At 47.3% G+C, this 16,210-nt stretch overlaps 1 protein-coding gene across 1 annotated transcript in view; it reads right to left on the reverse strand.

The window, feature by feature from the left end:
* Positions 1 to 596: 596 nt before the first annotated feature.
* CTSB (cathepsin B) overlaps positions 597 to 16,210 on the reverse strand; it is an 82,083-nt gene continuing 66,469 nt past the window's right edge. Inside the window, exon 10 of the mRNA XM_078647582.1 lies at positions 597 to 1,597. Within this exon, the coding sequence (XP_078503708.1) occupies positions 1,512 to 1,597 (86 nt within the window). The 3' untranslated portion in view covers positions 597 to 1,511. The remainder of the gene's footprint in view (positions 1,598 to 16,210) is intronic.

Raw genomic sequence — 16,210 nt, forward strand, 5'->3', positions numbered from 1 at the left:
GGGCTGTCTTAACTCCACATAGTGTGTGTTATAAACACAGGCAGTGCAAACCTCCATTACCTGTTCAGAAAATGGGACAAAAATTGGATTAGGCACCTCAGTGTTCCGAGTAACATCTTCAAATGCAGTTCGGCATGGACGTGAATAGAAATATTTGTGCACTGCCCACAGTTGGCGACCGGAGGCTGTCCAAGTGCCTAGAGGCGGGCACTGGGAGGGAGGCACTGCTAAAAGCCAGGGCCCAGGCAGGTCTTGACACCTTCTAACGTCCTTCCGAGCAGAGCCATGGACCCGGCTTGATGCCCCTTGCCCGCCCGTCTAGCTCCTCTGCTTTTCCTCGGGGACTCAAGGCGCCCTCCCCTGTGTTCAAGACAGGGGCACAGTGCTGTGCATGCTGCGTCCTCGGACAGGACTCTACCAAAGCGCGCTGGGGCCTTCAAGGGCCCAAGACCTTCAGGCACATGTTTTTTGCCACCCTCCCTCTTTTGCCAAACTAGGCGGCCACCTAGTTTTGCCTAATGGTAGAAACTAATCTCAGTCGGTGGTGCACTATGGCTCCAATAAAATTGGGCATGAAAAAATATAAACAGGCACAATAAGGTTTTAAAGTTTATTTTTTAAGCAAAAGATCAGAACAGGGACATTGGACTTCAGTGGTTTGCCAACATAACACAGATTTGAACACATGTTTATCAAAAGTAAAACCTACCTCATACACACAAGATCATTCTATTGTCAGTTATGTACACACCACAGGAATAGAAAACAATATTTATTTATAATGGACCAAAAAGCTATAAAACATTTTAACATTTCTATGTGGAACAGTTTGTTATGGAAAACTGGCATTGTCTAGCACATTGTACACAATGTGCCCTCCTCCCCCCCCAAAAAACCCCTTCCAAAATTATCCCCTCAAGGTCAGTATGTTTTTGTCCGTAAAAGACAACAATCTAAAAATGGTCACTAAGCAATTTAAGGCAAGTCAAACTTTAGCACTAGTGCCTTTGGCAGTTAAAAACAAAACATGCTTAGAAGGCTAAAAACAAGCTGTAATTGCTTTAGCTCCTAGTCGTCCAGGAGCAATCCAAACATTTGTAGTGATCAATCGATCACCCTTCTTTCCTAAGCAGCAATACACGTAATGGACTGATTGTGCCACATTTAAAACTACTGTTCTTAAGGGTAACATACTGATTCATGAAAGAGGGTCACAAAACAGACCGATATTTGCATATACATGGTTTTCTAAAATCCGTAGATCAAGTGTGTTTGCCAGAATAGATTCATTTCAATTTATGAGTGCAAGGTTGTGGAAGCCAGCTACCAAACTTTAACCCAAAAAAGGTACCAAAAAAGAAATGGCAATCTTCTCCTCTATCAGCAGCTTCAAGCTAAAAATGGTACTGCTGTAATCAAAAGGAATAACCCACAAATATGGCAGCACCGTTGCAAGCTCTCAAGTCAACAAGCAACCATGTTCAGATTTTGTTGCCAATAGAAAAAGAGAATTAATACATTTCATTTTTGGGTACTCCAGCCACAATCTCAGATTCTATTCCACAGTGGTCCTCTCCCCGGACAATCTTGAAATAACCTAAAGAATAAATAAAAAAGGAAAGTATTACAAAATTACGGCAGTTGACATTTTGATAGCCAGTTCATAAGATAAGCAACTTTCCACGTGTCATTCGTCACTTTAATCATTGCATAAGTCCTTCTCAGAACATACCTGGAAAATGAAAGCAGTGAATAAATGGTTGAGTACACATTATGTATGAAACTATAGGTTCACAGAGAGTGGTTTACACTGTTCTGAGGCTTGTGGGGACGGCCGCTTTGGAAAAGAATACAAAGAAGGCATTGTGATCCTGTGCAACTCTGAAGTTATTTATCATGCACAATAAATGCTGTTAAACAATTACCCAATATGGATTGGAGGTGGTCACAAGAGTTCATACAATCTTTATTGTGCCATATAGGAAACCAAAAATCCCAGATACACAAAAATGGACTGTCAAGAGGAGGGAGGGAGGGAGGGCCTAAGAGGCTAGCTGCATAGTTAAGAGTGTGTAAGTTAATAAATTAAAGCTACTTGATTGTGGATCAGCCCAATGCTAGTGTAGTTTAATGGTCTAATTAAGCTGAAGGCACATCTCGCAGTAGCCGAGTTTTACCAAGAGCAACACTTTACTAATATTCTCCCCAGGCCTCCTGTTCCCTTATGTCTCGCACCCATATCTAGTTTATCAGAGGAGCCCTCAGGAACAGCACGTAGATTTTTACACACACGTGGAATATCTGAATAGCACAGTGATCACCATTGACCTTGCAGCTTAATGCCAGACTTGTGTCTGAGATTAAGGGTTTATCTGACGCAACATTTTTGGGTGGGAGGAAATGTGGGGAGGGGGATTTCAGCCATCTCCTGGCTCAAGTAACTATGGATGTGTAGCTGCAAGTTATATCAGAGTGCACAAAATACATAAAAAAAAGTAGGTTAGGAAATGCATCTTTTTGCATGATCACCCCAATGTTTCGGACTGATGCTGTTGGTTTTTCGAAGCACTGAGGCCTGGTGACCTGATCTCAGTGCAAGTATTCCAACCCTTTACAAAAGGTTAGTTGAATTGGCTACCCTCAATTGGCATAAGCAGACTTACTTCTGAATCCCTAGTATATGGTAACAAGGGTATATAAGTTAATGTTGCCACCCAGCTCTGCATTCCTTAAATCAGTGGATTGCCTCACCCTGCATGAGACTAGTACACAATTTCTTCCAGCCTGCCACAGCAGTCTGGAAGAACAGTTTAAAAAAGCTGCTAGTTTGACTTTGCCATTTAAACCTACGGCAAAACCCCCACTTACTTTAACATACACAAGTATCCCCTAAGGAAGGCCTATCGAGCCCTAAGAAAGAGCTATATATTATTTAGTGGAACATATACATTAATATGTCTTAACAATTAAACTTCCAAATTTACTGTGGAAAGGTTAGTGATAGTAGCTTCATTGGCTAATATAGAATTATAGGCCGACATCTCAATTCTTACATCTTCTGAAGGAGACTACTGAAATGAGTACTTCAAGGTATCAAAGTAATTGTGGTATTAAAACCAACGAGGCCAAAGTTTGATGTCACTTAAGAAAGGGCAACTTTTATAAAACTGCAACTCTGTTGTCCAGTTTACCCAGTGGCCTCTCAGTTGCTGGCCACCAGAGAGCCTTTTGCCCTCCTGGGCCGTATTGTGAACAGCTCCTTTTGTGCAGAATACAAGCAAGCCACAGAGGTGATACCTCCCCACTGCAGGAAGCCAAACAAGGTATTGGCACAATAGGCAAGCTCCAAAAGGGAAGCCACCTCTGGTGGGCAAATGGCGATCACATTTGTGTAAGGCTGCCCCTTTGTTCAGGTAGACTGGTTGGCAGCTACAAAGCGCATAACAAAGGCAGAATAGTGCTCTCTCAGACTCGTAGATCCCACACATAGCGCCATAGGGTGGGAGAGATCTTGGTAGTCCATTTACTGCTTCATAACCCCCCCTGGTTCCTCTTACCTTCTCCCAGAAGAAACTGGTTCCCCAGTCTGGGACAGAGTAGCTGAACAAAACACTTCCAAACTTTTCAAAAGTTTTCTAACTTTAGTTACCACTGCTAGTTTCAAGATAAGGCTCTTTAAACACCAACATAAAATCGGTCCTTTGATGGTGGTGGTCACTGTTGTCCTCCAAGTTTCAGCTCCATATCAAAGTCTAGACCTTCATCAAAACCTGTCTGAGGAAATTCCTCCACATCCACTGAACAGTCAGGAAGAACGACCTATGGCAGCAGACTTTCCAACTCCCTGCTCATGAAGAAATCACGAAAAGACGTATAGGATGGAGAAGTCACTCTCCGCAAGCCTTATCAAAGGCCAGCAGGCAAGCTGTCACCTAAAACCCGCAAGAGAAAAAGGAAAAAAGGAAAGCTAAGAAACACCCGGCATCAAGGCTTCTAGGCTGATGGGTTACACCAGGAGTCAGTTTGAAAGAAAAGTCCAGGACAGAGATGGCTGGAGAGTCCCGATTGGCATCCTATACTCCAAGAGGGAGCAAGTTATGCATATTTACTCATTGGACTAAAAAGCAAAGATTAAAGTTTTTTTTTTAATCTAGATCTACAGTACCATCCCCCCCTTTCCCCCCTTGGATTTTGCTAATCTTGGTATTTAAAAATTCATATAAATATAGGGGCATATTTATGAGTTCTGGCGCATCTCTGCAAATCAGCAGGGATGCGCCAGAACAAATGCGTCATGCAAAACTACTCTTGCATCACGGCGGATGCGCCGCATTTACAATGCAGCGCGCCGTGGCGTAAGGGTAGGCAGATGCGTGACGCATCTCGTGGCGCAAGGGCGGCGCATCGCTGGAGTGCGACGAGACTCCAGCAATGCTCGGGTGTGCCCTACACTTTTAACGTGCTGCGTCAGTCCTTACGCCTGCTCCAAGCAAGCATAAGGAATTGACGTAGCAGCGTCGCACAAGTGCCTGCGTGAAATCTTGTAGATTTCACGCAGGCACTTTTGCGAGGCGCACCTGCCCCGGAACGCCCACCCAGCGCCGGAACGCCCACATGTGGCACAGGGCTTTACAACGCGACACATCTGCCTAGATGCGTCACGTAAGTGGGTCGCAGGGATGCGCCACGTTTACGCCGCCGTTGCGTGACGCAACAGCGGCGTAAACGTGGCGCAAGTCAGACATAAATCTGCCCCTTAATCTATAAATATAATCTATTTTTAGAAGCAGGTGTCGGATTTTCTTTGAGTGACTTTTTTTCTTTGTTTGGCGCTTCTGAATGCTTTAAATGCTTCATACTAGTCCCTTTGTTTAAGCCTTGCTGCGCAAAGCCACAGCTAACCAGGCTTGAGCTAGAGGTTGACTGGACCAAAGACTGGTTCATGAATGTATTACACATTAACCCCCTTCGCAGTGGGGGTAATTCCCCCGCTGTGCTGGGGGGCGCGCACAGCGCCCCGGTGCTGATGACTAGCTCAGCTCGTCATCAGCCACGGTGCACGTGTGCTGATGAAGAGCTGAGCTCGTCACGGCCACGCCCATTCCTTAGAACGCTCAGCAAAGCAGGGGAATTATCCCCACGTGTGAGCGTTCTAACAGCCATGACGAGCTGAGCTCGTTATCAGCACATGAACACCGTGGCGGATGACGAGCTGAGCTCGGCATCAGCATAGGAGGGGTTAAGGTCGTGCAACCATACCATATAATACACCACAATCCTCACGGTAAAGTTTGTTATTAATTGCACATTAGGCACTGCCAATGACTCCTTGAGTTGTAGTGTCCACCATTAAGTTTCACAAGACCAATCAATATTACTGAGTTCTACAGGAGAAGAAAATATTACCATCTGCAATTCTAGGTTTACTCATCATAAGGATGTTCATTGAGACAATACACAATTGTCCCACACAAGTGTAGGATGTAGGAGCATTTTTAAAGGAGATAATGCTCCGAAAATGTAATTGGAATGTGCCTATCAACGAGTTCTTTTCAGGGCCACTGGAATTATGAGATTGTGTGTCTGCAGCGATTTTCTAATATAATTGCTGCATTTGCCGCTATCGATCTGATTGATGCATAATCTGCAGATTTGAACAACAAAAAAATTAGCTTCTAGCTTGAATGGTTCAAATGTGACTAACAAAATACAGCAAGACGTGTTGCAGAGTGGTGGAAGTCCCTTTGTAAAGTTGGACTGGTCCCGGGATGTGGGAAAGGAAGGCACGACACTTCTGAGGAGCAGTTTTTCAACTGTTAAATGGAAATCTTACACCTCAATGATTGTCAGAGTGGGTGACAGATTACCATACTAGGCAATGGATTGGATATCTAAGATTTCATGGAAAAAATAAACACCCTAGTACAGCCTGTTACAGCGTGATAATTCCCCATTTAACAAGTGATTTTCATGATTGTAAGAAACTGGGTGTAGTGCTCCCCCTGCCTCCCACACTCCCCCAGCCAATTTGAGGAAAGGAAAGACACGGACATCGCTTCTGCGAAGAGAAGCAGTGACCACTGAAAGGCACTTTGTGAAATCTTTAAGGGTGGAACTTACCCCAATAGGTAGAACTTTGAACTGAAAGTGCTGCCCTCTTACCCTAGGTAGCGTCAGTGCACTGGGTGGATAGGAATGTGTAAATAAGTGGGCTCCAGATCAATGGTGTCATGAAGTTGCCTTCCAGCAACAGAGGGATGACGTACTGGAGCCTGACCATGTGGAAATGCTCAAACAATTTGTAGTTGAGGGGCCAGAGATCGAGGATGGGCCTGAGATACCCCATCCTTGTTGTTGAGATTAGAAAGTATACTCAGGACACTCCTTTCCCGTGTTGGTTTGGCGGCACAGGCTCTATTGCTCAGAGTCCGAGAGCTTGGACTTTCTTGGAGGAGGCACTGATGGTCTGCAGAGATGGAGTGTTTGCGGGGAGAGGATATTTGGTGATGTGGCAGCAAGTTCTAGGTAGTAACCCTGCTCCAGAATGGAAAGTACCCACTGATCTGTGGTGATGTGATGCCAGTAGGTGAATAACCGCTACAGCCTTCCCTCAACAGGTGTGTGGTCGAAGAGGGAGGGGGTTTAAACATTCACTGTTTGGCAGGCACGGTTCTACTGTACCTCACCCCTTGGAATTTTCCCCTATATGCTCAGAGTAAACCCAGGAGGGTTGATGCCGGTGCTTGCTTTGGTAGGAGGTGCAAGGCTCCAGGGAGATGCAAGGCTCCAGGGAGGTGGTTTTGGCTCAGCCGCGTAACTGATAACTGTGAAAGGAACCAAGTGGTGACAAAGTTTGAAGAACCACGATGAAGGGCTCTTTTCGCTGTTAATGCTTACAATTCACTACCCTGCACAAAAAAAATTATGGCTACTAAAAATGCAGCTTTTCATGACAGATATTGCATCTGACAATTACGTAATGGCTTAAACCGAGGCCCACAAGCCTGGCAAGCACTACATTAAGGGCCCATGTAGGAATTTGTGGCGATATTGGAGAAATAACTGAAGACCACCCATAAATGCTTGGACTACTGCTATCCTAAATAAATCTCTATGCGGTCTATTTTGCATGGAAGCAGCTACCACTGTTAAATGAAGTCTAAAGCATTTGCATGCTAATCCGGATTTCCATTTATGCAAAAAGGTGTAAACTACCATCCTGAGCCGATGCTTGCAGAGGTTGTGCAGGTCTGCTCAGGCAGTAGGACAAATAGTTTTCAACTTGAGATATAGCAATCTCATGTTGTAGGTCTGCGCACCCGACAAAATTAGCACATACAAGTTTGACAGTGGAAGGAAATCAAATTAAGATTTCAGGTCCCAAATCGAAAGGCGTACATCCTTCAGATGTGGATGCCTCAACTGACTGAATTAACACAAGAGATGCAGGCCTCCATTAGAAATCTCAGCTTCTTAGCCAGGCATGTCTTTTTTATGGGGGGGGGGGGGGGGGGGGGGGGGAAGAAGAGAAGGAGTTTTATATAGCACGAACTGGACCTTAAGGTATCGGAGCGCTTTACATGAGCACCAGTTGCATTACAGACGGACACATTCATTTTTGTTAGGCACGGGGAGATTATGGGATTTGCCCAGAATCACAGGATATTGAGCGTTCCTGCCAAGACTAGCCCGGTTCCCCAGCTCAGAGGTGGGCTGCTCTAGCAGTTAGGCCACACCTGCCTGCAGCATCAAGTGCTTATTTTAGACAAGTATTTGCAGTTATCTTTCATTCTTATAGGTTTTGTCCTCTTTATATTGATCACTGAGATGTTACATCAGGTCAATCCATCGTGCGTTGCCACCATTTCTATGCATTTACTATGGTTGTTGTGGTGGGCTCAGCAGATGCTGGAGCATTGGGGCCCTCTTCCTTTCTGTCGACAGTAAAATGGAGTCAGCTGGAGCATTAACCACAATATACACTGGGTCTTGTGCAGATATTTGAACTTTGCTACCATGTGGGTTGGTTCGTTTGATTATTATGGTCCCTAAAGAGCCCCCTCAGCTTTGTGGCAACAGCAGAAATAGCCTCTTCTGTGAGGGAAGGAGTGTTTCTAATAGGTAGAATGTTTCTGCCGGTTATTCCCTCATCCTCCACTCATGGACATCAGCTGCCACCTTAATCATTGCATGATACAGAGATCGTCCAATGGGGATGCCCGGAAATGTATGATTCAAAACCCTCTTTTGGAGAGTCAGGGACTAAGTCCTACCTTACGTCCTTCCCAGTTTGTAATTTCATGATGGGCTGTTCATATTGTTCACCCACTTCATACAAGGATACCTGTTCCTCTTACGGTTCAGGAGTTCAAGGGGAGGGGTTAGGGGTGGCTGTAGCTTAATTTATATCTCTTCTTCTGCCCTGCTCTGGCGTGGCAGTAATTTTAAAACCCTTAAGGGATTAATCAAATATATTTCTTTAGCAGAGCCACCATTTTGGCTTTGCGAGTGCACTTTATCCTCTCAATGTCAATCGCTTGCTGTACAGCATTGGGATCAGACTTTCGCTTCACAGTTGCAAGGTATTTATCCTTCAACCCTTTATCCTTTCTTTGTCTGATCTTTAACTCTTTTTTGCAACAGAGTCCAAGTCTGAAGGATTGGAGTCATTGCTTTCAACTCGTAGTCTCTTGATTTGCTCTTCTTTAATACTACCGCAGCTTTGGCAGAGGATCATTTTGGAGTCCGAAACGTTCGACTCAGTCCCACTGCAACCTCTGGGCATGTTTTTATCCGAGGCCGATTAGTAGTGCTCATGGATATCTGTTCCCCTTTTGGTTCAACATAAGCAGTTTTTTGGCACAGCACACCTGAAATTTCTGGGCCTCTTCCACTTCACAAATTCTCAACACTCAGGCCTGGGTCCATTAACTGAGACTGGTCTAGCCTGCATCACTGTGCAAAGTGCCCAACTCGTTCTTTCCGGGACCTTGACTATTCTGGGAAGGAACATCGTACACCTTACACCCCTGAGACTTATCAGCCTTATGCAGGTAGAGATTGCAGACCTTGTACTTTTGGGTGAGTATGTGGTGGCATTTCAGACAAAACGTAAGTTATTTTCCGTTCGTTCTAATCTTAGGAGGAGATGAGGGATATCTTACACCCCCCCCCTCCTAGATCACTCCAACAAGATAATTTGGGAGTCTCCTGAGGCGGAAGCCGGGAGTGAATCCATTTCTTTTAAAAACTTTGCTGTGTAATACTCTGCTTTTAACCACACTTACCTGTGCACCTAAACAGCGCTCCTAGCGCTGCAACGAACGCTACCTGCCGCCATCACTGAGGGCGAGGCGCCACGGCGGACACGCCCACCTCAGCTGGCCACGCCCCCCTCTGATACTATATAGCGCGCGCTGCTGGAAAAGCGCGTCACTATAATTTGGGAGTCTCCTGAGGCGGAAGCCGGAGTGAATCCATTTCTTTTAAAAACTTTGCTGTGTAATACTCTGCTTTTAACCACACTTACCTGTGCACCTAAACAGCGCTCCTAGCGCTGCAACGAACGCTACCTGCCGCCATCACTGAGGGCGAGGCGCCACGGCGGACACGCCCACCTCAGCTGGCCACGCCCCCCTCTGATACTATATAGCGCGCGCTGCTGGAAAAGCGCGTCACTATAATTTGGGAGTCTCCTGAGGCGGAAGCCGGGAGTGAATCCATTTCTTTTAAAAACTTTGCTGTGTAATACTCTGCTTTTAACCACACTTACCTGTGCACCTAAACAGCGCTCCTAGCGCTGCAACGAACGCTACCTGCCGCCATCACTGAGGGCGAGGCGCCACGGCGGACACGCCCACCTCAGCTGGCCACGCCCCCCTCTGATACTATATAGCGCGCGCTGCTGGAAAAGCGCGTCACTATAATTTGGGAGTCTCCTGAGGCGGAAGCCGGGAGTGAATCCATTTCTTTTAAAAACTTTGCTGTGTAATACTCTGCTTTTAACCACACTTACCTGTGCACCTAAACAGCGCTCCTAGCGCTGCAACGAACGCTACCTGCCGCCATCACTGAGGGCGAGGCGCCACGGCGGACACGCCCACCTCAGCTGGCCACGCCCCCCTCTGATACTATATAGCGCGCGCTGCTGGAAAAGCGCGTCACTATAATTTGGGAGTCTCCTGAGGCGGAAGCCGGGAGTGAATCCATTTCTTTTAAAAACTTTGCTGTGTAATACTCTGCTTTTAACCACACTTACCTGTGCACCTAAACAGCGCTCCTAGCGCTGCAACGAACGCTACCTGCCGCCATCACTGAGGGCGAGGCGCCACGGCGGACACGCCCACCTCAGCTGGCCACACCCCCCATGCTCCCTCTCACACGGACATAAAAGATGTGTTTCGGCAGGAAGCGCAGCGGACGGGCGCAGCGGGCGCGCCGTCAGCGCGCCGAAGGCGCGCCAAAGGCAAGCCCGTCTGGGCCCGTCCGGGCCTGGACCGGGCCCAGGGCCAGTCCCCCTGTTTCACCCACTAGCCCTCCCCGCATCTGTTGGACTACTGCCCAACTTCGCTCATTCAATACGCGCCTATGCCCGAACAGCCTTCGCTGTATCCCCATACACTTGGAATCTGCTTCTTACCACTGCTCACAATGCAACTTCTCCCTCCCGCCCTGCCAACCTCTCCTTTTCCCTCGCCCCCCTCCACAACTATCATCCTCCAATCAGAACACTCTACGAGCAGGGCTGGTTAATTGTCGATCTCTTCCCTGCCATGCCAATGACATCTGGATGTCCATCTCGTCTGACGAATGGGATTTTCTCTTTCTAACAGAGTCCTGGATCACAGACTCTTCCTCGCCGGATATATACTTGGCTATCCCCCCAGGTTATGACATCAAATGCCTGAATCGGGCTGGAGGTAAACCTGGAGGTGGTCTAGCCATCATATTTAAATCCTCTTTCCAGCTTACTTTTACCAAACTTGCTGATATAGGCACAATCGAAGCCATGTATTTCTCTGTCTCTGACTCTGCGTCAGTTATCTTGGCTGGCATATTAGTCTACTACCCCCCCCCCGTCACCGCCCCCTCCCTCACTGCCCTTGTTCACCTAGTGGCTGACCTATCTATTAAACACCAAAACTTTATTGTCCTGGGCGACTTTAATCTCCACATAGACAACCCGCTATGTACTAAGGCTACCAACCTGGTAGATACTATGGAGAGCCTCAATCTTAAACAACTGGTTGTAGGTCCCACTCATGTGGCAGGTCATACGCTGGACCTTGTATTCGCTAATTTTCCACTCATCACGGTCCTTCAGCCACTCCCTCTTACCTGGACTGATCACTACCTCATCCCATTCTCTCTCACCTTGGGACGCAAATCTGCCCCAATGGCCCCTAGGAAGGAGCTGGGAAGAAAGTGGCATAAGGTTACTTGCGCTACCCTAGACCCAATATTCCACTTTCAATCGGAGCACCTCTCCCCGGACATCGATGAAACTATTTCTAGGCTGAACTCCACTCTCCTTAAAGCAATTGATTCTATTGCTCCCCAGATATCCATCTCCTCCTCTAGGTCGCGACCCTCTGCTCCCTGGTTCTCCACTCCCCTTCGGGAGGAGAAAAGCAGATGTAAGGCTCTTGAACGCAAGTGGAGACTTAACTATGACCTTGAAGCCAAACATCTTTATAAAACGGCCCTAAAACAATTTCTTAAACTTAAAAAAGGCGCGATGAAAGATCACTTTGCCGCTCAAATTAATAAAGCTAAAAACTCATCTAAAACGCTCTTTAACATTGTTAAAGACTTTATTAATCCTCCGGCCAGGGCCCCCCAGAACACCGCTAGTCAAGCTCTCTGTGAGGGACTCTCAGATTTCTTTCTGGAAAAAATCAACAAACTGTCTCCTTCCCCACTGAGCTGGTCACCCACTCTTCTCTCACCAGTCCCCCAGAGTCTCCGTCCTTTCATTCATTCAATAAACTCAACCTGGACGAGGCCATCAGATTACTCATTTGCTGCAAATCGGGTGCCCCCTCCGATCCTGTTCCCGCAAAAATCATGGGAGAATTGGCACCTTCACTTGCCTGCCCTTTCCTTGCCGTCTGGAATGCCTCCCTCCACCAGGGCTTCTTCCCTACCACCTGGAAGGAGGCTCTGGTGATCCCAATTCTGAAAAAGGCAGACGCAGACCCCGCTGTCTTTACTAACTACCGTCCCATTTCCCTCCTCCCTAAACCCGCCAAGGTCCTGGAAAAAGCCGTACAGCTCCAACTTACGGAATACTTAGAAGATCACTCTCTGCTACACGGATCCCAGTCCGGTTTCCGAGCCGGATTCAGCACGGAGACGGCCCTGCTGGAAGTATCGGAAACCATCCGAGAATGCGTGGACAGGGGCGAGGAGGCCATGTTGGTTCTCCTCGACCTGTCCGCAGCATTCGATACGGTCTCTCACCCCATCCTCCTCGACCGACTCAAGCAGATTGGCATAGGTGGCACTGCCCTTGGCTGGATCGAGTCCTTCCTCTCACATAGAAGTCAAAGGGTACTGCTACGCCCTTTTAGGTCAGAGATAAAACCTCTATCATGCGGGGTGCCGCAGGGCTCTGCCCTCAGCCCCCTGTTCTTCAACGTCTACCTAGCCCCCTTGGCTGACGTTGTGGAGTCTTACGGAGTTAGGGTGGTCTCTTACGCTGACGACACTCAGCTGGTGTTTTCCTTTAGGGACCACTCGGACTCCGCATTCCTCAAGTTCCGCCAATGTCTTAATAACATCAGTGGCTGGATGACTGCGAACCACCTCCGATTGAAAAACAGAACCTCAGTTTTATCAGCATTCAATCAGAAAACCCCTATTCCCTCTGTTTGGTGGTGGCCCACTGCGCTTGATCCTGCCCCGTCCCCTGTCCATTCGGCGCGGAATCTTGGTTTCCAATTTGATGATTCCTTGTCATGCAAAACCCAGATTAATAAAGTTACTTCCGCCTGCTTTATGAAATTACGCATGATAAGAAAGATTCTACCTTATCTCCCTCTGGACTCCCGTCGCACAGTGACCCAGGCTCTCATCACGTCCCACTTGGACTATGCTAATAGTCTCTATGCTGGGGCTCCCCAGTACCTGATCGGCCGGCTGCAGATTGTCCAAAATGCTGCAGCCAGACTGATCGGTAATATCCCGTACCGTCAATCTATCTCTGCCTACCGGAGACAACTCCATTGGCTACCAGTGGCTAGCCGTATTCAATTCAAGGTCCTTACTCTTACTTACCGAGCCGTAAACAACTATGGACCTTCCTATTTGAAAAAACGGGTCTCGATATCCTGCTCCTCCAGATCCTTGAGATCCAATGACCTCCGCCTCCTGATCTCTCCCCGGTTCAGACTTTCTAGAACCGGTGGCAGAGGTTTCAGTGTCATTGCTGCCAGACTGTGGAACTCCCTTCCACTCGAGCTGAGGTTCTGTCCTTCCGAAGCAATCTTCCGAGCCAAACTTAAAACCTGGCTCTTCTCCGGACTTTAGTCTATCCATTTTCCTTTTCTTCACTCCCCCTCTCCCTTGGCAACCCCTGAATTTCAGCGCCGGGACACCCCTTCGGGGGTAGCTGCGCGCTCTACAAGCTACATAAAAAAATAAATAAAAAGATGGAAGCCAAAGTGAAAAACCTAAATTCGGTTTTTGATGGAATCCTTTCTCCTTAGAAGATGGAAGATTTAGGCTCCTGTTTGGTGTTTTCCGACAGTTAAACTATCACAAACCTAGAGCTGTGGTCTGTTCTTCAGAGCCTAGCATCAGAAAAAAAGAATCTGGAGATGGTCACCATGCACTGGGGCATTGCTGGTGTACACGGATGGCACTACCCACCTACTGGTCGGCGTCCAAGAAGAACACAGATTTTTCCAGACCCAATTAATAGATGGCAGGACGTCAATTAAAAACAGGATTCATGCAGCAAAAGTTGAATGATGTCTGCAGGGTGGCCATCAATTGCTCTGACAATATGTAATGATTTAGTGACCGGAGGTCAAGGGTGGGCCGCAGAGTGCAGTCTTTGGGATGAAGTACAGCTGTGAATTCCGTTGGTGCAGAGGAACATGTTCCATAGCACCTTAGCAGAGCAGTGCTTGCACCTCTTCTTGCACTACTCTATGACCCACTTGTCAAAGGTCATTTCCTCCGAATGTGGATGGAAAACCCAGATTCTAACTGATAGGGGTTGTGTGGATGAGTGGAAATGGTAGGCAAGTTATTGCTTGGAGACAGAGGCACCTCTTAAATTCTCCTCTGGTATAGGACTTCTGGGTTTGGCCCTCCTAAATTGTTTGGTGCTATTGGAAGCAAAAATGCTGCATTGTTGAGGCAACTTTAGCATCCCTTCAGGCACGCTGGAGCTGTAGCCAATTATTAATTTGCTTTCGCAATACGAGTGTTTTTTTTTATCGTGGAACCCACTTGTGGGCCAAAATAAGTGTTCACCATCAAAATGAACTGAATATATGCTGCTAGCTCTCAAGTGAAATCTTGACAGGGACCAAAGAGTGACATTGATAATTTCCTCAGAGTAGTGGGAATCACTTTTGAACACGTCTGCTAGTAGCCTGCTGCTGTTTCCAGCTACACCGAGCCACGCACCTCTTTGCTGCCAGTAGAAAACAACTGCGGACCCGCCCGCCTGTCTCCCGCCGCCCGACTGCTCACCTGGAGCAGGGGCCGCCGAGAGGAGACGGGCGGACTTCAACGTCCAGCGGCCCTTGCAGTGTTCCGCCACACAGGGAAGCGCCAGGCAGCGCTTAAATTTGGCACCAGACCCGTCTCGCGGGACGCCGGGCGAAGCCCGGGCCAAGGGCGGGCCCGTTGTTGCCCGTTAGTGACCGGTGGAGACCGGACCGGGCCACCCCCCTTGATTTCTGCTGTTAATCCAGACGAGACACTGAACTCAGGATTCCGCATATATCCATCATGCCAGGAAGAACCAGAAGCAAAACAAAATCTGCACTGGCTGTTGCCCAGATCACTGGTCCTACAGATCAATTTCTTTCACGGACCAATGAGGCCATCGAACACAGTATTTCCCTTTTGGAACGCAGAGTTTCTTTGGACCTCATTAAAGCGAAACGCTCCTCTATGGGCCTTTTAGCAACTGCGGCATCTCCCATCCAACAAGCTCCTACTACCGCTATTCTCCCTCCATCTGTAACTGTTGCAGATACTCATACAGTACCATGCTCTGTGGATCTATCAGTAACTCAATCAGAGTCTGACTCTCTTCTATCAGACGACTTAGAGGATACCCCGGACCTAGAGGCTTGTCAAACACAGGGCACAATGGAATCAACCATAGATAAGCAATTTCGGGGACTGAGGGAAGGAGCCATCCCTAAACGAGGAAACACTACACCATGCGGTAACAGTGATGCCCGATACCCCCCTGGAATTTGGGAGGGAATCTGGGAGGGATCGACTTCCACAGACCATACAACCAGGTATAAATGCTCCAATTGAAAATAGTTCTATACCACCTACCATTATTGTAGAGGATATAGATAACCCATGTAAAGTTTGTAAATCTACCTCGCAAATATTAACTACAATTAAAGAGCTTTTCTCCCAGCATTTAAAACCTATACAAATTACTGTAAGGAATTTGGAAGCTCAAATAGCAATTCTATCACGCACCCACAATAGTGTGACGAGCTTACATCCAGCTAGTCAAAGGATGGGAAATTCTACTCACCCTATTAAAGTTCCCCAACAACCTCAACCCGGTGTAGGAACTAAACAGTCTCCTATGACCATTCCACCCCCTTTAAAATTAAAGCATACTGTTCCACTAGCAAAACAGCATCACCCAGCGCCTAGTGCGCAAAAGGCTAAAATATATACTGATTCGCCTCAGACTTCATTAGGAACAGGATCCGTACAAACTTTGAAACCTGTAAATACAACAGCAGTTACAATCGTTAATCAAGCTACAAATAATAAACCACCGATCTCACCTTCTAAAACGATGGTTACACAACCCTCGTTGGCACCCAAAAAGGCACCAAGATTAAGGCGCCCAGTGCACCTCCCACCGGAGGCAACCCCATACACGGTTATTCTCACAGGTGTTCCCGAATTAACCGAAGGTATGGTTGAATCCGCCTGGTCACTCAAGAATAAGGTCTTCCAGTGGTTAAGCATAAATAGACCACTAGAGCCT

The sequence above is a fragment of the Lissotriton helveticus genome, chromosome 6 (genome assembly GCF_964261635.1).
Source record: "Lissotriton helveticus chromosome 6, aLisHel1.1, whole genome shotgun sequence".
Classification (NCBI taxonomy): Eukaryota; Metazoa; Chordata; class Amphibia; order Caudata; family Salamandridae; genus Lissotriton; species Lissotriton helveticus.